Source organism: Bos taurus, chromosome 23 (assembly GCF_002263795.3).
Source record: "Bos taurus isolate L1 Dominette 01449 registration number 42190680 breed Hereford chromosome 23, ARS-UCD2.0, whole genome shotgun sequence".
Lineage (NCBI taxonomy): Eukaryota > Metazoa > Chordata > Mammalia > Artiodactyla > Bovidae > Bos > Bos taurus.
The window spans coordinates 29,580,989-29,604,251 of NC_037350.1; the positions used below are offsets into that span (position 1 = coordinate 29,580,989).

Below are 23,263 nucleotides of genomic sequence, written 5' to 3' on the forward strand. Positions count from 1 at the left end.
GACTGGGTCGCAAAGAGTCGAACATGACTGAGCTACCTTCACTTTCACTAAACAGACTTATTTCTCGTTGGCAAGAATGTGTTGATTGTAATGGCTCCTATTTTGATTAATGAAGATATGTTTAAGCCTGGTTATAATGCTTTAAAAATATTTACATTCCGAAACCATAATTGCTTTTGCACTAACCTAATACTTTCAAACTCCAGTACTCTGGCCACCTAATGCAAAGAGTTGACTCATTGGAAAAGACTCTGATGCTGGGAGGGATTGGGGGCAGGAGGAAAAGGGGACAACAGAGGATGAGATGGCTGGATGGCACCACAGACTCCATGGACATGAGTTTGAGTAAGCTCCGGGAGTTGGTGATGGACAGGGAGGCCTGGTGTGCTGCGATTCATGAGGTCACAGAGTCAGACACAACTGCATGACTGAACTGAACTGAACTGAACTGGATACTTTCAAAGCTCCTATTCTGATGTAGTATAGACATCAAGTGATTATGCAACTGGGGCTTCCTATTAAGTTTGATATTGTCAGATCCACCATTGCATAAGGTTGGATTCATGCAGTAAAAGTTCAACATACAACTGGAAACCAAACATTTGGATCTGACCAGAGCATGTCCAGAGGACATAAATTATGTGAACTAATAGCATAGATACTTATCACCTACCTCTGTTATCAGTGCTGCACTCTTAAACTATACTTATGGCCTCATGAGGATCCCCAAATGACCAGATATTGGAGCAAAAAAAAAATTCAGGACTTACGGCACAATTGCACTCATCTCACACTCTGGCAAAGTAATGCTCAAAATTCTCCAAGCCAACTTTCAACAGTACCTGAACCATGAACTTCCAGATGTTCATGCTGGATTTAGAAAAGTTTGATTTAGGACATCAAATTGCCAACATCCATTGGATCATCAAAAAAGCAAGAGAGTTCCAGAATAATATTTTTTCTGCTTTATTGACTACGCCAAAGCCTTTGACTGTGTCCATCACAACAAACAGTGGAAAATTCTTAAAGAGATGGGAATACCAGACCACCTGACCTGCCTCCTGAGAATACTGTAGGCAGGTCAAGAAGCAACAGTTAGAACCAGACATAGAACAATGGGCTGGTTCCAAACTGGGAAAGGAGTATAACAAGGCTGTATATTGTTACCCTATTTATTTAATTTATATGCAGAATACATCATGCAAACTGCTGGGCTGGATAAATCACAAGCCATAATCAAAACTGCTGGGACAAATAGTAATAATCACAGATATGAAGATGATACCACCCTTATGGCAGAAAGTGAAGAGGAACTAAAGAGCCTCTTGTTGAAAATGAAAGAGAAGAGTGAAAAAGCTGGTTTAGAACTCAACATTGGGAAAACGAAGACTGTGACATCCAGTCCCATTACTTCATGGCAAATAGATAGGGAAACAATGGAAACAGTGAGAGACTTTATTTTCTTGGGCTCCAAAATCACTGCAGATGGTGACTGCAGCCATGAAATTTAAAGACGCTTGCTCCTTGAAAGAAAAGCTATGACAGAGCTAGACAACATATTAAGAAGCAGAGACATTATTTGCCAACAGAGGTCTGTCTAATCAAAGCTTTGGTTTTTCCAGTAGTCACGTATGGATGTGAGAGTTGGACTATAAAGAAGGCTGAGCACAGAATTGATGCTTTTGAACTGTGGTGTTGGAGAAGAGTCTTGAGAGTCCCTGGGACTGCAAGAATATCAAAGCAGTCAATCCTAAAGGAAATTCACTGGAATATTCATTGGAAGGACTGATGCTGAAGCTGAAACTCCAATACTTTGGCCACCTGATGCAAAGAACTGACTCTTTGGTAAAGACCCTGATGATGGGAAAGGGCAGGAGGAGAAGGGGACGATAAAGGATGAGATGGTTGGATGGCATCACTGACTCACTGGACATGAGTTTGAGCAAGCTCTGGGAGTTGGCGAAGTACAGGGAAGCCTGGCGTGCTGCAGTCCATGGGGTCACAAAGAGTCAGACATGACTGAGACTGAACTGAACAATAGGGACAAGTGTTAAGAAATGTAATAATTTAGAAAATGATTATATTCTACACGGATGATTTTACAATTTATTAAAAATGCATTATACAAAAGAGAAACAAGTGAAAACAAATACATTAAACTACTAGCATAAGATGTTCTTTGATATTATATCTATGCTTATGCTCAGTTCAATGTCATCATACCATCTTAGGTGAGCACATATCAAGTTATAAATCAACTTATTTTCAAAAACTATTGCTGTTCCAATTCCATACATTTCTACTACAGTTGACCCTTGAACAATGCAAGAGTTAGGAGTGCTGACTCCACACTCAGTCAAAAATCCATGACTTTTAACTTGCCTAACTTAAGTGCTACTAGCCTATTGTTGACTTATTGATAATATAAACAGTTTATTAACAACTGTTATATGTATTCTATAATGTATTCTTTACGACAAAGGAAGCTAGAGAAAAGAAAATGATAAAAGAAAAAGCATAAAGAAGAGAAAATACATTTACAGTATGTACTGTATATATCGATACCATAAGTTTACATCCTCTGGTTACAAGATGAATCATCTATCAGCACCTACATTAATATTGCCTTATATGATACAAAACACTGTATACAATTATGTAAAGTTTAAAAATAAAATAAAATTAAAAAAAAAACACTGTATACATGTATTACTAGAAATCAAAAAATAAAAAAACAATTCAAAAAATAAATTCATATTTATTTAAAGGTATAATGACTTATACACTGATAAAAAAAAAGGAGCTAGATAATTACTTTATGTTTTATAAATAAATAAATAACATATAATTGCTTCACAGTAGCCTACCTTATACACTAATAAGTGAATCATTATAAAATGTTTATGGTATATGTTATACAGTCATAGTCATAATACAGCATTGAGAATACTGTTGTTTTTTTTTTTAAACTACTTACCTGTGATGATAAGCTGAAACATAGTTTCTTTCACTGTGAAAGAGAGAAAAAAGTATACTGTATGATAATGTAATTCTTTGAAAGCAAAGTTACAAGCAATAAAAAAACTGAATTATTAATTTTATATTAAGTATCACTCATGCCTATATGAGGATATGCTATCCTCTTCCACACAAATCTTACACACGATGCTCTATACATATATTTTTATATATTTATTGAAAAAAATATGTGTAAAAGTGGATTTTGCAGCTCATGCCCATGTTGTTGGAGAGTCAGCTGTAATTCTGCTCCAGTGAATTCATGCTAATCCTAAATTTATGTGTTAATTTTTATGTTGGAACTTTGTATGATATAGTTTTTTTAATGTGGAGCTCTCTAGCAGGTTTTGACCAAACACATTCATCACAAAACTAATAACAATAGAAATACTATTATCCCATATACACCATCTGTGGTCTCAGTATTTGACCCTGAGACTATTTAAAAGAATGGATTAAAAGTTCATGTAGTCTTGTATTTTTCTGATTAAACAATCCCAAGCTTATTTTTCATGATTACTATTATGCTTCATGAGTGGTATTTTGAATCTAGTTTTTAATATGTGTGAACAACCTATGGGCCAGTATTATGCTACCTGTACAGGTGGGACTAGAGTTCACATAGTTTCACTCTGGACACAATGACGAATTAAACCTGAGGGACTCTGGAATCCCTAGGGCTAAAAGAGCACAGAGCTTGGTATGAATGATAAGCCCTTCAGTTAAAGGTTAAACTCTCTCTCCATGACTCTGTCAGTGTTGCTGGTATTTATAAAATCAGCTTCTCATTGTATTAGGAATTAGGTGAGAAGAGCCAGGCTCAATCAAAAACACCTAAATGACTGAAGATTCTGTATCTAATATACTTTTACCTCAACGTGTGAGCTTTTCTCATATGTTTTTGAAGCAGTCCAATTATGTGTTAATTACATTCTCAGTCTGTGGGCAAAATGTAGCTGAATAAGAAATTCACAAGAGGTGAAATGTCAGAAAGTCACTGCATTTTTCATCTTGTCTTTAGACTAAACTTCCTTCAAAACATGACACAAAGAATGGGGTAGACATCTTTTCATCACAAGAAAAAAGAAAAGGTGAGTGATGTCTACTGAAGAGAATTATGTTACTGCCATTGAGTGGGAAAGATCTCTCAAGGTCATTTCATATACTTCCCTGCCTTTAGGTTGCTTCACATTAAATGACCAGAGTTCAATTTGCTTCCTGGGAATCTTGAAATAAAGGTCAAATATTTTCAGTGGCTCCAAAAATACTTGCTATCATTTCACTCCTTTGAATGAATGTTTGCCCATTATATTGTCATACCAAAAAAAAAAAAAGAGTCAGCAGGATTTTTAAGCCAAAAAAATAAATAAAATTAGGAGTATTTCAGGATTCTTTTAATTAGTAGAGTATATAGAAATGGGAGAAGTGTTATGATAACAGTGGGATGAAAATATCGTTTTCAAAGGGCAAGTTCATTTTTCTGATAATGTAAAAAGGGAACTAAAGAATGAGCTGACATTAGTGGCATACAAAATGTGGGGAAGAGTACTGAGTAGAAGATGTGAAAAACAGAAATAGGAAAAAAAGCAGCTGATGAGTAAAGCATTTTTATTTCTCATGCCCAAAGGCAACTCAATGTCTCCTACTAAACGTTGACTTGACTATCATTTAAATGGAAACGATGTTCTCAGTATTACACTAGAAACAGAGAAAAAATGATTTGTACATTTAATCATTTCATACTATAATATTATAAAGTTACAATAAGTTTTGGTTCCACCAATAGTAATTTGGTTGTCTGTTTTTTCATACACATGAAAAGTGGAGATAATGATATATTATTTCTATTAATACTTACTGATAATAATTAATACTCTTGATGCTATTAGTGATAACTAGTTCACATTCACTAAATGCTTACTATGTTCCAGAGCCGTCCTAAGTTCAGATGTGTAGGAATTGCTGCGTTAGATATACAATAACTCTCATTATCAATACAGAATCTTTGAATTTTGACCACAAGGATGTTCACCAATTTTCCCAGAACCATATTCAGACAGTAAAGAATCTGCCTGCAATGCCAGAGACCTGGGTTTGATCCCTGAGTTGGGAAGATGCCCTGGAGAAGGGAATGGCTACCCACTCCAGTATTCTTGCCTGGAGAATCCCATGGACAGAGGAGCCTGGTAGGCTACAGTCCATGGGGTTGCAAAGAGTGGGACTCAACTGAACAACTAACACTTTCACTTATACAGATCAGATATAAAATGTTGGGAGATTCTAGCTACAGAGGCAATGTTCTGAAAAGCTAACTTCTAAGATGATTTTTTTTAAAACATTACCTAGTGAGTAGACATAGCATTTTCCTGTTTGATTTTTATTTATTGGTGAAAAAGTTGCACATCTTTTCTAATTTCACCTTTGCGTCATATTTTTTCTTCTCCAACATGTTTATTTATATCCATTGCTCTTTTTTACTAGAGTTTTAGTCTTTTCTCATAATTATTAGGTACTATTTTTGCCGTAAACACTGCACATTTTTCATCTTGCATTTATCCTTTATCACTGCATGAACTTATTCATGTGAAAATTTAAATGTACACACAAATAAGTCAAGTCTTACATCCTTTTCTATTTTTCAACTGAAAGTGTATTATTGGTATTTACTAAATAACAATGTATCTGTAGCAAAAAGCCAAAATTAAAACTACATCTAATGGAAAGAACTACAGATCTTAGCACCATTTCTATTCATTCTTATGTAGGCATCCCATGCTAAAGTTATAGTTTATATATCAGTGTTACTAACTTGGGGGGAAGTATTCCATTCTGGTATAAAATTTGTCAATTCTTCTTATTTTATCTTCTTTCTTTTTTTAAAAATTATTTTATTGAAGTATGTTTAATTTTTAATGTGTTAATTTCTGCTGTACAGCAAAGAGATTTAATTATATATATATACATATATATTCTTTTTTTATTTTATTTTTTAACTTAACAATAATGTATTGGTTTTGCCATATATCAAAATGAATCCACCACAGGTATACACATGTTCCCCATCCTGAACCCTCCTCCCTCCTCCCTCCCCATACCATCCCTCTGGGTCCTCCCAGTGCACCAGCCCTAAGCATCCAGTATCGTGCATTGAACCTGGACTGGCGACTTGTTTCATATATGATATTATATATGTTTCAATGCCATTCTCCCAAATCATCCCACCCTCTCCCTCTCCCACATAGTCCAAAAGACTGTTCTATACATCAGTGTCTCTTTTGCTGTCTCGTATACAGGGTTATTGTTACCTTAAGTCAATCTAGCAGCACTATCTATTTTTATGCTTGTAAATTCAAATGGGATAGGTCTAACCAATGACAATTTAAACTCACAAAGTAGGCCGAAGGACTTTAGGTGCCCTTGGGTTATATAACTAAATAACTGATAACTTCCACAGACTGAAGAAAATCAACTTTCTTTGAGTTTTCATTCCTTGATTCCATTGACTACCACTGTTGTGGCTTCCTTTTGTGCTTTCTCTATATTTAGGTGGAATTAAGGTATATATAAAAAAGAGAATGGCCTTTAAATCCTGGTATTGAGTCTTGGCTTCAAGATTACAGAGTGTGCAATTTATTTATTCTCAATGAGTCACAGTAGCAGTAAAATGTAGATCATATCTATTACTAGGGTTTTGGTGAGAATTAGAATTATTTTGGTCTCTAACCAATGCCTGTCACATGGTAGCAAGTCAACAATTAGCTTATGCACATTACAATTTTCATCAAGGTATTTGAAGATGCCGGAAGATGTCAACTCTGAATATCATTATAAATCACAAGTTAACCATAATTTTTTTTTACCATGAATCAAAGCATCTCATACTCATGATAGCTCTTTGTGGGAACGGATGTTCATATATGTCATTTAAGAGAGGCAGCTCAAAATATACCAAGAAATTACTACTAAAACAAGTATAATTTCTTTAGATCAAGTTCAGATTTACATGATACTCTTATAACCTCTATATTACCCAGCATTTTGAGCTTGAATTAAAAATTATTCAATTAAAACAGCTTTTATTCTTAAAATACTTATTAAGGTAAGTTAGAAGTTAAGAAAAGGAAGAAGAATGAATTGAGCACATGTAACTGTCCATGTTTTACAATACAAGTTCATATTGTTGGCATTTAAATGTGATGATTGCTTCATAAAGTCAAACATAAATATAAAAATAGAAGACTTCTTTTCTAACCATACGATACACATATTATATTTCACAGGATTCTATTTAATTGACTATATATTTGACATTGAATGATTCACTATAATTATCCTAAATTCAGTCCTGTTACCATAAGAGTAGTCAATAATTATCTATTGACCACTTTCCTATTTTATATTTTTTAGGAATTAAAAATAAGTACATCATCATGAATTGGGCAAATGAGAGCTCCATGAAAGAATTTGTACTACTTGGCTTTTCAGACAAGCCCTGGCTGCAAAAGCCCCTTTTTGTGTTACTATTAATATCATACACAACCACCATCTTTGGCAATGTGTCCATCATGATGGTGTGCATTCTGGATCCCAAGCTTCACACCCCCATGTATTTCTTTCTTACTAATCTGTCCATCTTAGATCTCTGTTACACCACAAGCACAGTCCCTCATATGCTGACGAATATTTCTCACAACAAGAAGACCATCAGCTATGCTGGCTGTGTGGCCCAGCTCATCACCTTCCTGGCCCTGGGTGCTACTGAGTGTCTCCTCCTTGCTGTTATGTCCTTTGACAGGTATGTGGCGATTTGCAGACCCCTCCACTATGTTGTCATCATGAACCCTTGGTTCTGCTTGAGGATGATAGCCTTCTCCTGGTTCACTGGCTTCAGCAACTCAGTGCTGCAGTCCTCCTTGACCCTTAACATGCCACGGTGTGGTCATCAAGAAGTGGACCACTTTTTCTGTGAGGTTCCTGCCCTTCTCAAGTTGTCCTGTGCTGACACAAAGCCTATTGTTGCTGAGCTTTTTTTCTTCAGTGTGTTAATTCTGCTAATTCCAGTGACATTGATCCTCATCTCCTATGGCTTCATAGCTCAAGCAGTATTGAGAATCAAATCAGCAGAAGGACGACGGAAAGCTTTTGGGACGTGTGGGTCTCACATGGTTGTAGTCTCTCTCTTTTTTGGAACAAGCATATACATGTATCTACAACCACCTTCTTCCACCTCTAAGGACTGGGGGAAAATCATTTCTCTCTTCTATGGGATATTCACACCCATGTTGAACCCCCTCATCTATAGCCTTAGAAATAAAGATATGAAGGAGGCCTTTAAGAGGCTGATGCTATTAACATTTTACTATAAGAAGTAAGAAGTGTTCCATCATGATGAGAATCTTCAAGTCTCATTTTCTCTTGAAAACAGTAATAATGTTTGAACTGATTTTTCTATTTTTCAGGCTCTTATTAGTTTATGGAATTAGGCCAACAGTTAGAAAAGTCTTCCTTGCTTCAGGAAGTAATGCTTGGACCATAAATATATTTTTCTAAATTAAAAATTCCTTTGCTTTCTATAAGGTTCCTCAGTGTATTTGTTTTTGAGGCCAAGCCATGCTAATCCCCTCCTGTCAATGCCTGACTATTCAGAACACTTGGATGGTTTACCTTCCTACTTATATACTACATGTTAGAGAACTATCTTCTCTATCACCTTGGTTAGGGAGTTCCACGTCTTTCTGACTAAATAACCAGCAATCATAAGCAAGAAATTTTCCTATTGCGCACAAGTCCTCATATGCACCCTTCAGTAATGTTCCAAGCATGTAGTCTGTCTCAAATCTAGTAATAGCTGGCTTTAAACCAGCTAAGTGTGTGCATCTCATCTTAGAAACTGGACATACCAGTTGAATTTTTAAACATTTCTTTTTCACTGTGCTGGGTCTCCGTTGCTACTCACAGGCATTCTCTAGTTGCAGCGAGCAGTGCCTACACTGCAGTTGTGATGAGAGGGCTTCTCACTGCAGTGGCTTCTCTTGTTGTGGAGCACAAGTTCTCGGGCACGTGGGCTTCAGTAGGTGTGGCACACAGGCTTAGTTGCTCTGTGGCATATGGGATCTTCCCGGGTCAGGGATCAAACCAGTGTCCCTTGCATTGTGAGGTGGGCACTGAGCCATCAAGGAAGCCCTCAGCTGAATTTTATTTCCAACCCTCTTTTTAATTCATTCCTTTATTTCTGATGAATTGCATTTTTTTCCTTTCTTCCTTCATTCCCCAAATTCTTACTTCTCCCAAGCTCTGCACCAAGCACACAGATCTCCCCTAAATTATGATGCTATTTATAAAAATGTTAACAAGAATTTTTTTCTAATATTGATCTGAATTAATTCAATCTTTATTTGGGTAGTCACTCAATAAGTATTTATTGATCACTAGGTAGCACTAGACCAGAGAGAAAACAGAGTTCCTCTACTAAAAATTATTCTATTTAGCAGAGAAAATGACTCTTTTTTTTTTTTTTTCAAATTAAGAATTTTTATGTTTTTTTGCTTTTGGAGATAATCTTTTTTTTTTATTATTTTATTTTTAAACTTTACAATATTGTATTAGTTTTGCCAAATATCGAAATGAATCCGCCACAGGTATACCTGTGTTCCCCAACAATCAGAGTTCCTCTACTAAAAAATATTCTATTTAGCAGAGGAAATGACTCATAAACTCAAATACTTAAATGATTACTTGCAGTTAATAATGTAAGGGCATAGATGGGACAACATTTTAGGCAACAGAGAAAAGGTTACAAAACACATACAAAAAGAGGCTGGAGATGATAACTGAAAAGATTGGACTTTATCCAGTTATGAAAGCAGAATACTTAGAGCACAGAAGGTAGCAGTAGCACAAACTATCTAAAAACACAAGTACAGTCTACGGCAGAATATATAATAAGCATGTGTTTACTAAATGTGACATTTCAAATAAATGGGAAAGGGGAAAAGTTTAAATATATGGAAGTTTAAAATGTTTATTTAGCACAAAAAGAAAGCAATAAGCATTTCAAGACACCATAAATGAATGAATACAATTATATCTCAGTATAGGTGTCTTTTTTTTTTTGATAGAAATGTGTTTGTTTATTTGAAATTTAAATTACACTGGTGAACCTGTATTTAATCTAGCCATCCTGCTGCTGCTGCTGCTGCTAAGTCGCTTCAGTCGTGTCCGACTCTGTGCGGCCCCATAGATGTCAGCCCACCAGGCTCCCCCATCCGTGGGATTCTCCAGGCAAGAACACTGGAGTGGGTTGCCATTTCCTTCTCCAAGGCATGAAAGTGAAAAGTGAAAGTGAAGTCACTCAGTTGTGTCTGACTCTTAGCGACCCCACGGACTGTAGCCCACCAGGCCCCTCCATCCATGGGATTTTCCAGGCAAGAGTACTGGAGTGGAGTGCCATTGCCTTCTCCAGCATATAGGTGTCTTTTAAAAAATTTCCCAACCATTTAGTACCACTGCCATCTCTTTTTGAATATATGATAGACATTTCCAACTCAACACAATCAAAAGCTGAACACCTGCTCTCTCCACCACAAAGCCTTCTTCTAAAGCTCACTATTTTATGCACGATACTGGATGCTTGGGGCTAGTGCACTGGGACGACCCAGAGGGATGGTATGGGGAGGGAGGAGGGAGGACGGTTCAGGATGGGGAACACATGTATACCTGTGGCAGATTCATTTTGATATTTGGCAAAACTAATACAATTATGTAAAGTTTAAAAATAAAATAAAATTTTAAAAAAAAACATAAAAAAAATTAAATAAATAAAGCTCACTATTTTAGTAAATGGATTCACTTGTTGTGAATTTGCAAATCAGAAACCATTTGCCATATCTTAAGCCATCCCCTGCATAATTTTCCATATCAAAACCATTACCAAGACAAATCAGTCATTCCTCTTTTGTACCTCCCACCCCTCCATTCCTTTCCATCTTCACACTCCTGGTTACATCCTCTTTTATCTAGACCTACCTTATTACCCAGTCTATCTTTATGCACTCCTGCCAACTCTGCAACACACTTTAGGAAATACAGCCAGGGTCATCATTTCAATGCACATATGATCATTCCACTCTTCCTACTTGCACTAGAGATACTCCATGGTTTTCCATTGCTCATGAGTTAAACATAAATGTTTATTTCCCAGCCATAGAGCCTTCTGTCTTACACTGAGCATTTTTCCTTAAAGCACAGACTATTTGAGCATTCTTATCCTGCCCTGCCTGGCATGCTGCAGACCATGGGGTCGCAAAGAGTTGGACACAACTGAGCAACTGGACTACAACAAATCCTTCCCCCTAAAATACTCTTCCCACCCATCTGTATCTAATTACTAATTGCTCAGACCTCATCATTTATCAGATCTTTTTGTGGTCTCCTTGAATTACTCAAATACCCACAAATTTACTTGCTCACCATGTACCTCTCATTTATGGCATTTATCCTGCTAAGTGATCATTTGATAATTACTTTTATCTACTACTAGACTGTAACAAAGAGCAAAGTTTGGTTTTCCTCACCAAGACCCTCACAAAACTTAATTTTGGAGACAAAAATTAAAATATCAGTTGTCAAACCTATGGATAATTTTAGCTATTCTTTTAAAACAATTTTCAGAGATATAAAACTCTCTGGGGTGAGGAAAGTGGTCCTATGAAATCCCACAGTGGGATATAAACTTAAATTCTCAAAGCTAAAGAAATTGAATTTCTCTGTAGAAAATGAAAACCTAGTGATTGTCACATATAGTTATTAGTACTCTTTTCTCTTTTAAAAATTACATAAATGCATTACCTCTGTTTTGGGAAAAACAGTTTTATGGAAGAGAATTCATCCTTAAATTTACTATATTTAACTTCATCATTGTTGGCACATTAGTTTATCCCTCTAGGAATAATGGTTACGGTTTCTTTTTACATGCATTAAATCTTACTAGTATACCGAGATTCTTTTATTAAAAGAAAGTTTCTTTAAATTTTGTAGTACTTTACAGTTTTCAAAAGTTTCACAAATACATCATTCCATAAAAACCCTTTTTATCCCTATGCCTATGTTGCACTTTCCACTTTCCTCTCCTCACTGATAACTACTAGTTTGCCCTTTGTGTCTGTGAGTCTGCTTCTTTTTTGCTACAGTCACTAGTTTTCATGTTTTTTAGGTCCCTCACATAAGTGATATCATACAATATTTGCCTTTCTTTATCTGACCTATTTCACATAGAATAATGCCCTCCAAGTCCATCCATATTGCTGGAGATGGCAAATTTTAATTCTTTTTGCTATGTCTCCTCAAGCAAGGGAAACGAAGGCAAAATTTAAGAGGGAACTACGTCAAAGAAAAAAATCCTTTCCACAACAAAGGAAACTATCAACAAAACAAAAGACTGCCTACTGAATGGGAGAAAATATTTGCAAACAATATATCTGACAAGAACTTAATATTCAAAATATACAAAGAAAGCATAACTCAAAAAATCTGATTAAAAAAATGGGCAGAGAACCTAAATAGACATTTTCAAAAAAAACTCCATACAGATGACTTACACCCACTCAGAACCACTAGTCATCAGATAGAGGCAAATCAAAACCACAATGAGATATCTCCTCACACCTATCAGAATGCTACTGCTACTGCTAAGTCACTTCAGTCATGTCCGACTCTAATGGCTATTATCAAATGGACAACAAATAATAAATGTTGGTGAGGATGTGGAAAAAAGGGAACCCTCACGTACTCTTGGTGGAAATGTATATTGGTTTAGCCACAGTGGAAAACATATGGAAGTACTTCAGAAACTTAAAACCAGAAAATTAAAATTAAGAAAAAAATTCTAGAGCAAAACATTGTCTCAGAAAATAAATAGAACTACCATATAATCCAGAAATTCCACTCCTGGGTATTTATCCAAAGGAAAAAAAAATAACTAATTCAAAAAGATATATGTAAAACTGATTCACTTCCCTGTACAGTAGAAACTAACATAATATTGGAAATCCAATAAAAGTTAATTTAAAAATTAAAAACTAAAGAAGTACCTCCAACCACTCAACTGCCAAAAAAAGATATATACACCCTTATGTTCATTTGCAGATTAATTTACATTAGCCAAGAAATGGGATCAACCTACATGCCCATTAGTAGATGGATAGATAAATAAGATGTGGAATATATATATACAATGGACTATTACTTAGACAAAGAATGAAATCTTGCCATTTGTGACAACACAGATGGGCCTAGAGGGTATTATGAGAAGTGAAACCAGTCAGATAGAGAAAGACAGTGTGATTTCACTGACATGTGGAATCTAAAAATAGTACAAATGTACAGACATGACTGAACAGAAACAGAGTCCTAGATACAGAGAACAAATAGGTAGTTGCCAGATGGGAGGGGGTGGGAGGGAGGAAAAAGTAGCTGAGGGAAATTAAGGCACAAATTTACAGTTATAAAATAAATGCATCATGGGTATAAAATGTACAGTGTGAAGCCTATAGTCAATAGCTGTGTAATAGCTTCATATGATGATAGATGGTAACTAGATTTACTGTGGTGATCATTTTGAAATGTATAAAAATATGCTGTGCACCAGGAATTCATTCAGTGCTGTAGTTCAATTATACTTCAACAACTAACTCATAGAAACAGAGATCAGATTTGTTGTTATTAGGGGCAGGGTATGGGGTAGGAGAGAATTGAATAAAATGCTCAGTGTGTACACATTTCCAAGTATAAGATAAATAAGTTATAAGGATGTAATGCACAACAGGATTAATATAATTAATATCGCTGTATGTTATATATTAAAGTAGTTAAGAGAGTAAATCCTCAGAGTTCTCAAGACAAGAAAAAATATTTTTAATTTCTTTTAATTTGTATCTTTGTGAGATAATGAATGTACACTAAATTTACTGTGGTCATCATTTCATGATATATCATTAAGCTGTACAACTTAAACTAATACAATGCTCTATGTCAATTATATCTCAATAAAACTGAAAAAAATTAGAATATAGATGTTAAAATCAGAAAGAATCAGAAGTTATTGTTTTATTTAATATTAATGACTTTGTTTCTTAATGGACTCTATATAAAAATAACTATATTTTAAAAGATAAAACAAAGTTACTGATTTAAATACTTCATCTTCTTCTATGCTATATTATGGGCACAGAGAAAATTCTTCCAGTGAAGAATCATATTAAATGACATTAAATTGAGCAAAGATCTCTTTTATACTCTCCGGTCATTGATGTAGAGTTCTAGGTTTTATCAATTTCTCCATTATAATCTACATTTGGACATTTCATTTGATATTCAAAAATTTATATAATGATCTATCATTTAACTATCATACCTTAAATTTTATTTTATTTGTGCCATTGAAAAAATACATTTATGTGCTTGATAATAAAACTGTTATCTATATCATTCATATAATCCTGATTTGAATCTGATAGTGAAGTTTCTGAATATAGCCATATGATTTCTACTATATTGATTATTCTACTTTCAGAATTGCTATTAAGAAAAAAGAAAAAGAATGATCAATGACAGCTACTTTGGTGGATTTATACTCCTTGGATTCACGGGGCAGCCTCAGATGGAGATGATTATTTCTTGGGTTGTATTTTTCTTCTACATCATTGCCCTGATTGGAAATGTGGCCATCATCCTGCTATCTTTTCTCGATGACCATCTCCAAACTCCCATGTACTACTTCTTTAGAAGTTTGGCCACTTTGGATCTCTGTTATATCACAAACATAGTCCCTCAGATGTTGGTCAATATCTGGGGCAAAGACAAGAGAATTACCTTTGGTGGCTGTGCTTTCCAACTTTTCACTGATATGGTTCTCTGTTCAGTTGAATGTATCCTTCTGGCTGTGATGTCTTATGACAGGCTCAGTGCTGTCTGCAAGCCTCTGCACTATATGACCATAATGAACTCCCAACTTTGCCAGGGCCTTGTAGGCACTGCCTGGGTAGTTGGTGTTATTAATTGCATGATACTTTCCCCCTAGCCATGAGTCTTCCCCAATGTGGAAATCACCACCTGCATCACTTCTTTTGTGAAATGTCTGCAATGATCAAGATTGCATGTGTGGACACGACAGCCATGGAGGTAACCACATTTGCCATGTGCCTGATTATAGTTCTTGTTCCTCTTCTCATTCTAGTTTCTTATGGCTTCATTGCTGTAGCTGTGCTCAAGATCAAATCTGCAACGGGAAGGCAAAAAGCATTTGGGACCTGTTCCTCCCATCTCATTGTGGTATCCATCTTCTACGGAACTGTTATCTATATGTACATCCAGCCAGGAAACAGTCCAAATCAAAATAAGGGTAAACTTCTCAGTACCTTTCATTCCACTGTTACTCCCAGCATGAAACCACTGATCTATACTCTAAGGAATAAGAAGTTCAGGGGGACCATGAAGAGACTGATTGGGAAAAAGAAAGTTCTGTGGAAACAATAGGACACTGAGTCTTCCTCCCAGAAATTTCTATTATGGAAATGTGTCCTTTGCAACCTTTATATGTAGACAGTTTATGTTGTGGAAATATATAAAAATTATTATCAAATCTAATGCATTAATGAATAACTAATGTATGATGACACATGTACAAAAAACAAATTTAAAATAAGTTTTAAACGGAGGCACCAAACTGTGGTGTTGGAGAAGACTCTTGAGAGTCCCCTGGACTGCAACGAGATCCAACCAGTCCATCTTAAAGGACAGCAGTCCTGAATGTTCATTGGAAGGACTGATGTTGAAGCTGAAACTCCAATATTTTGGCCACCTGATGTGAAGAACTGACTCATTTGAAAAGTCCCTGATGCTGGAAAGATTGAAGGCCGGAGGAGAAGGAGACGACAGAGGATTAGATGGTTGGATAGCATCACCTACTCAAAGGACATGAGTTTGAGTAAACTCCAAGAGTTGTGAGGGACAGGGAGGTCTGGCGTGCTGCGGTCCATGGGGTTACAAAGAGTCGGACATGACTGAGCGACTGAACTGAACTGAACTGAAGCAACACTAAAAATAATTTACAGTATGCACTATATACTTAGATCATACATGACCAAATTTTACTTACATTCCTCAGTTAATTGTAATATTTTCCTTTCATTATGCTAACTAGATATTCTCATAATTTTAAGGGGTTAAAAGCAGTTCTTTACTGACAGCAGTAAAAACACTATTAACCAAGAAGACCAAGAGTTCTAGTTATCAATCATCTTCATAGTGGTGCAATGTTAATTGACCACACCAAAAATTTCTTTCCTCTGATACGTTCATCTACCCGTATAATTACTCAAAAAAGTAATTGTGATCACAAAATGAAAGATATTTTATGTCACACACCAGTAACCATCTTTAAGATATCAAGACTAATGCTTTTATTTTTCCCCCTGATTTTCCAAATTTCTTATTTTAGGAGTCAGCATGGGGGTATTACCATGGCACCTGTTTTGAGAAAAGGTAAAATTCTTGCTCTGGAAATGGAAAAATTGGCACAAAGAGAGGTGATTTTAGCAGTCACTAAAATGTCCTCTTTTCTTTATTTGGAGAAGTATCTATTTAGGCCTTCCACCCATTTTTGGATTGGGTGTTTGTTTTTTTGATATTGAGTTGCATGAGGTGTTTGTATATTTTGGTGATTAATCCCTTGTCAGTTGCTTCATTTGCAAATATTTTCTGCCATACTGAGGGCTGTGTTTTCATCTTGTTTATGGCTTTCCTTTGCTGTGCAAAGCTTTTATGTTTAGTTAGGTACCATTTGTGGAAAGGAAGGCCTCTAGACTATGAGCTCAGGCAACCAACAGGCAGAGGGTTAAATCTGAAAAAGTGAGCCTATGTGCCTACAAAAGGTATTTAAAGGAAGAACAGGATTTTTCTCAGCAGAATGTCCTCTCCCATATGACCTACTCTTCCCATGACCAATATCTACAATTACCTTTTCTGTCAACTACTTTCATATCTGTTATCCTGTTAACTCTTTGCAATAAATCTAGGAGATATCATTAGCCCCATCACTTGGATCATGCATTGAAAAACAGAAACTCCTTTTGGTGGAGAATGTTTTTCTGCTTCCCAGGTCCTAGGGTCAACCTCCATGTGGTGGGGACACTGGCTCCTGTTGAAGGAGGGTACACAGCTATTACAGTCGTGGGCCTCAGGGCCCTTGGAGGCAGGTTTGGGGACCATAGTGTCTTTCCTGTAGGGTTGTTGTGAGGCAGTGTGAAGAATTTTTAAACCACATATTCATAAAGATATTTTGTAATTACTGAATGAAATCTTACTATGTCTCCTACTTTGCGATCTACTTTTTATACTTAAAAATATTAACCTACATCATAATTTAAAATGCCTATGAAATATCCCTGTATACAGATATAACAAGATACTAAATGTATTCCTGTTTCTGAGCATGTGTTTCCGGTTCCTCACTATTCTACACGCTTCCATGAGTGTGCTGTTACGTCATATACCCCTGAGATGATGTGACAAGAATATCAAGACAGGTGGCACTTTGCAGTGTTCTTTCCAAAAACCCACAGCCCCACTCTAATCATGAGACAAATACTAAATCAACACAAACCGAGGGGCATTCTGTAAAATACCTCACAGTATGTCTCAAAACTGTCAACATCATTTCAAAAATGGAAAAAAGGAGACAGAAACTGTCACAGACCAGAGGATAGTGAGACATAACAGCAAATGCAGTGTGGCATCCCAGATTGGATCCTGGGACAGAAAGAGGACACTAAGGGAATAACTGGTGAAATCTAAATGAAGTCTGGAGTCTACTTAAAGGTAATGTGCCGGGGTCCAGCCCTGGCTGATCCAGGGAATTAGAAGGGGAGACAGCTTCGGCGAGTTCACTGGCTTTAATTAAATATTAATTTGAGATATAAAGAGTAATAGAATGAGGATAGCTTAGTAAGAAAATTCAGTGGAGAAGAGTCTGAGTAGCTTGGTTTATGCGGAAAATCAATATAACCTGTGACATCAGGTTAGCTCTGACCATGGAGGCCGGAGGCGCCCTCTTGAACAGTGGAAGGTGCCCCACCTTAGGCACCTTCTCGAGTGGGTCTTAGAAGCCCAGGCAAATAAGTGGTCACAGAGGACCTCCACGCCCCAGATGGAAACTCAGTCAGAGGTTGAGAGAAAGAATGACATGGGGAGACCAAGCTTTGGTGAGCAAGGCCCATAGCTTTATTTTCAACAGGGGCTTTTATACCATAAGTTGTACATAAAGGATAATAGGGGGTGTGAAATCATGCAAAGTCAGCAGTCTTTGATCCTTATCGAAACCAGGGTTTCTTTCCTGCAAATATATCGTATACAAATGGTTTAGGTTATTTACATCACCTTCTGGCCAGAAGGCCTATTAACATTTTATGACTCTTGACAAAGGTTTGTCAACCCATAAGACTTATTTTCTCTAAGAGTAATTATTTTAAGGTTTGGCGCCATCCTCCGAAGGTATTAGATAAAGTTGCATTCCTATAGGGCAGAGGTGCAGTGGGTTTACAACAAAGGAAAGAATTTATTACCTTAAGGGTCTAAAGTTGCTAGCACCAAGGCCACTACTTATTTTTTCTACATACCAACTATATTAATTAATACACATTCAAGGATACAAAACAGGGGATGTGGAAACTTGGCAGCAAGCATTGGATCATCTATGAAATCTTTCACTAGTTTTATTCTGACAGTTTCTAACTCTCTGACAGGCTCTAAGCTATTTGAATATCTTAAGCTTTCTGTGCCTCTTGTGGCTGGGAGACTGTAAACAATCCTATGCATAGCTGTAGGAGTCTCAGTAAACTTGTCAGGCTAGTTAGAGAGCCATCTGAGGGGTTTGGATTTAAACACCCCTAATGCCCAATGAACAGTATGAAAAGGCAAAATGATAGGATACTGAAAGAGAAACTCCCCAGGTCAGTAGGTGCCCAATATGCTACTGGAGATCAGTGGAGAAATAACTCCAGAAAGAATGAAGGTATGGAGCCAAAGCAAAAAGAATAACCAGCTGTGGATGTGACTGGTGATAGAAGAAAGGTCCGATGCTGTAAAGAGCAATATTGCATAGGAACCTGGAATGTCAGGTCCATGAATCAAGGCAAATTGGAAGTGGTCAACAAGAGATGGCAAGAGTGAATGTCGACATTCTAGGAATCAGCGAACTGAAATGGACTGGAATGGGTGAATTTAACTCAGATGACCATTATATCTACTACTGCGGGCAGGAATCCCTCAGAAGAAATGGAGTGGCCATCATGGTCAACAAAAGAGTCTGAAATGCAGTACTTGGATGCAATCTCAAAAACGACAGAATGATCTCTGTTCATTTCCAAGGCAAACCATTCAATATCACAGTAATCCAAGTCTATGCCCCAACCAGTAATGCTGAAGAAGCTGAAGTTGAATGGTTCTATGAAGACCTACAAGATCTTTTAGAACTAACACCCCAAAAAGATGTCCTTTTCATTATAGGGGACTGGAATGCAAAAGTAGGAAGTCAAGAAACACCTGGAGTAACAGGCAAATTTGGCCTTCAAATACAGAATGAAGCAAGGCAAAGACTAATAGAGTTTTGCCAAGAAAATGCACTGGTCATAACAAACACCCTCTTCCAACAACACAAGAGAAGACTCTATACATAGACATCACCAGATGGTCAACACCGAAATCAGATTGATTATATTCTTTGCAGCCAAAGATGGAGAAGCTCTATACAGTCAGCAAAAACAAGACCAGGAGCTGACTGTGGCTCAGATCATGAACTCCTTATTGCCAAATACAGACTGAAATTGAAGAAAGTAGGGAAAACCACTAGACCATTCAGGTATGACCTATTTCAAATTCCTTACGATTATACAGTGGAAGTGAGAAATAGATTTAAGGGCCTAGATCTGATAGAGTGCCTGATGAACTATGGAATGAGGTTCGTGACATTGTACAGGAGACAGGGATCAAGACCATCCCCATGAAAAAGAAATGCAAAAAAGCAAAATGGCTGTCTGGGAAGGCCTTACAAATAGCTGTGAAAAGAAGAGAAGTGAAAAGCAAAGGAGAAAAGGAAAAATATAAACATCTGAATGCAGAGTTCCAAAGAATAGCAAGAAGAGATAAGAAAGCCTTCTTCAGCGATCAATGCAAAGAAATAGAGGAAAATAACAAAATGGGAAAGACTAGAGATCTCTTCAAGAAAATTAGAGATACCAAAGGAACATTTCATGCAAAGATGGGCTCGATAAAGGACAGAAATGGTATGGACTTAACAGAAGCAGAAGATATTAAGAAGAGGTGGCAAGAATACACAGAAGAACTGTACAAAAAAGATCTTCATGACCCAGATAATCACGATGGTGTGATCACTCACCTAGAGCCAGACATCCTGGAATGTGAAGTCAACTGGGTCTTAGAAAGCATCACTGCGAACAAAGCTAGTGGAGGTGATAGAATTCCAGTGGAGCTATTTCAAATCCTGAGAGATGATGCTGTGACAGTGCTGCACTCAATATGCCAGCAGATTTGGAAAACTCAGCAGTGGCCACAGGACTGGAAAAGGTCCATTTTCATTCCAATCCCAAAGAAAGGCAATGCCAAAGAATGCTCAAACTACCGCACAATTGCACTCATCTCACTCGCTAGTAAAGTAATGCTCAAAATTCTCCAAGCCAGGCTTCAACAATATGTGAACCGTGAACTTCCTGATATTCAACCTGGTTTTAGAAAAGGCAGAGGAACCAGAGATCAAATTGCCAACATCCGCTGGATCATGGAAAAAGCAAGAGAGTTCCAGAAAAACATTTATTTCTGCTTTATTGACTATGCCAAAGCCTTTGACTGTGTGGATCACAATAAACTGTGGAAAATTCTGAAAGAGATGGGAATACCAGACCACCTGACCTGCCTCTTGAGAAATCTGTATGCAGGTCAGGAAGCAACAGTTAGAACTGGACATGGAATAACAGACTGGTTTCAATAGGAAAAGGAGTACGTCACGGCTGTATATTGTCACCCTGTTTATTTAACTTTTTTGCAGAGTACATCATGAGAAATGCTGGACTGGAAGAAACACAAGCTGGAATCAAGATTGCGGAGAGAAATACCAAGAACCTCAGATATGCAGATGACACCACCCTTATGGCAGAAAGTGAAGAGGAACTCAAAAGCCTCTTGATGAAAGTGAAAGTGGAGAGTGAGAAAGTTGGCTTAAGGCTCAACATTCAGAAAATGAAGATCATGGCATCTGGTCCCATCACTTCATGGGAAATAGATGGGGAAACAGTGGAAACAGTGTCAGACTTTATTTTTCTGGGCTCCAAAATCACTGCAGATGGTGACTGCAGCCATGAAATTAAAAGACGCTTACTCCTTGGAAGGAAAGATATGACCAACCTAGATAGCATATTCAAAAGCAGAGACATTACTTTGCCATCAAAGGTCCGTCTAGTCAAGGCTATGGTTTTTCCTGTGGTCCTGTATGGATGTGAGATTTGGACTGTGAAGAAGGCTGAGTGCCGAAGAATTGATGCTTTTGAACTGTGGTGTTGGAGAAGACTCTTGAGAGTCCCTTGGACTGCAAGGAGATCCAACCAGTCCATTCTGAAAGAGATCAGCCCTGGGATTTCTTTGGAAGGAATGATGCTAAAGCTGAAACTCCAGTACTTTGGCCACCTCATGTGAAGAGTTGACTCATTGGAAAAGACTCTGATGCTGGGAGGGATTGGGGGCAAGAGGAGAAGGGGATGACAGAGGATGAGATGGCTGGATGGCATCACTGACTCGATGGACATGAGTCTGAGTGAACTCCAGGAGTTGGTGATGGACAGAGAGGCCTGGCGTGCTGCGATTCATGGGGTCACAAAGAGTCGGACACGACTGAGTGACTGATCTGATCTGATCTGATCTGAATGCCCAAGAACTTTATTAACTGGAGCCGTAAATTAACTCTTTTTCAGAGAGAGCGAGATGGTGGTGGGGGACAGCCCCCATAGGGTCAGAGGTGAGAGCACAAAGCAGTAAAGTAGGCAGACTCTGGTTTTGGGGGTAGATGCTCGAGAATATCCAGGGGGGACTCCTGAGGCTCGATCCCACCTTTGCGTATGCCTAGCCTCCTTCCTCATGACCTTTGCCACGGGCGGAGTTCCTCACACTGGCTCCCGACAGTAATGCATTTTTTTTTTTTTTTTAAGATTCTACATACAAGTGATACAAATGAACTTATTTACAGAACAGAAACAGACCCATAGACAGAGAAAACAAACTTATGGTCACCAAACACAAAAGCAGGGGGAGGAATAAATAGGAGTTTGGCATTAACGTATATACACTACTATATATAAAATAAATAATCAACAAAGACCTACTGTACAGCACAGGGAATTCTATTCAATATTATAAATTAACAATACTCCAATATGAAATAAAAATTAAATTAAGAAATGAATGTTTCTTCAGACCCAGGGTTGTGTGTAGAAGTGAGCTTTTTAGGCTATAATTTTATGTTGTCAACTAAGATTTTCTACATTAAGTCTTTTCACAGTGCAGTCTCACTCAAGTCCAGTGATCAAACAATAGACTGTATCTTTCAAATATCATTTAGCTCAGTGGTTTCTTCTTAGCTTTTTCTATAAGTCATTTCAGGGTTAGGAATTCTCCCATTGATAATGCCTCATTTCCCGTTCCTGTTGTTTTAATGAGTCAGATAATTCACCACAGGCTATATTCACAGAGAGATAGGGGTTCTTTCAGCTATTTGCAGTAGTGGGCACCCTTTTCCTGCATTGTTCCACACCTGTCTGGCCTTCTCTAATTCCAGAGTCTTTTTCTATTTTATGATCTATATTTCAGAGATCAGATTTTAAAATGAAGTTTGCATTTGTGCTTTTATTATTTTCCTTGTTGAAGAAGTTTCTCAGACAAGGAGAAGTAATGATTTTTCATTATACGATAATAGAATTTTAATCTGCCATTATAAATAACCTAAGGATCACTGACAAGGCTTACATTTTCTGATGCAGTTACTAAAACTATTCAACAGCAAAAACTGCTGAATATTATTTGGAACTACATACATATAAAATGGCAATTTGGAGCTCGGGTGGCGGGAGGAGCAGCAGAGGTCAGGCTACTCAGCTTTGCGAAGGCTCTAGGCTCACTGCGGCCCTCA

General features: G+C 37.2%; 1 protein-coding gene and 1 pseudogene across 1 annotated transcript; both read left to right on the forward strand.

Moving 5' to 3' along the window:
- The first annotated feature begins 7,448 nt into the window (after nucleotides 1–7,448).
- On the forward strand, nucleotides 7,449–8,390 carry OR2B3 (olfactory receptor family 2 subfamily B member 3). The gene has a single exon (NM_001389974.1). The coding sequence runs from the start codon at nucleotides 7,449–7,451 to the stop codon at nucleotides 8,388–8,390; it is 942 nt and encodes a 313-aa protein (NP_001376903.1).
- OR2U4P (olfactory receptor family 2 subfamily U member 4, pseudogene) lies at nucleotides 14,615–15,549 on the forward strand (annotated as a pseudogene).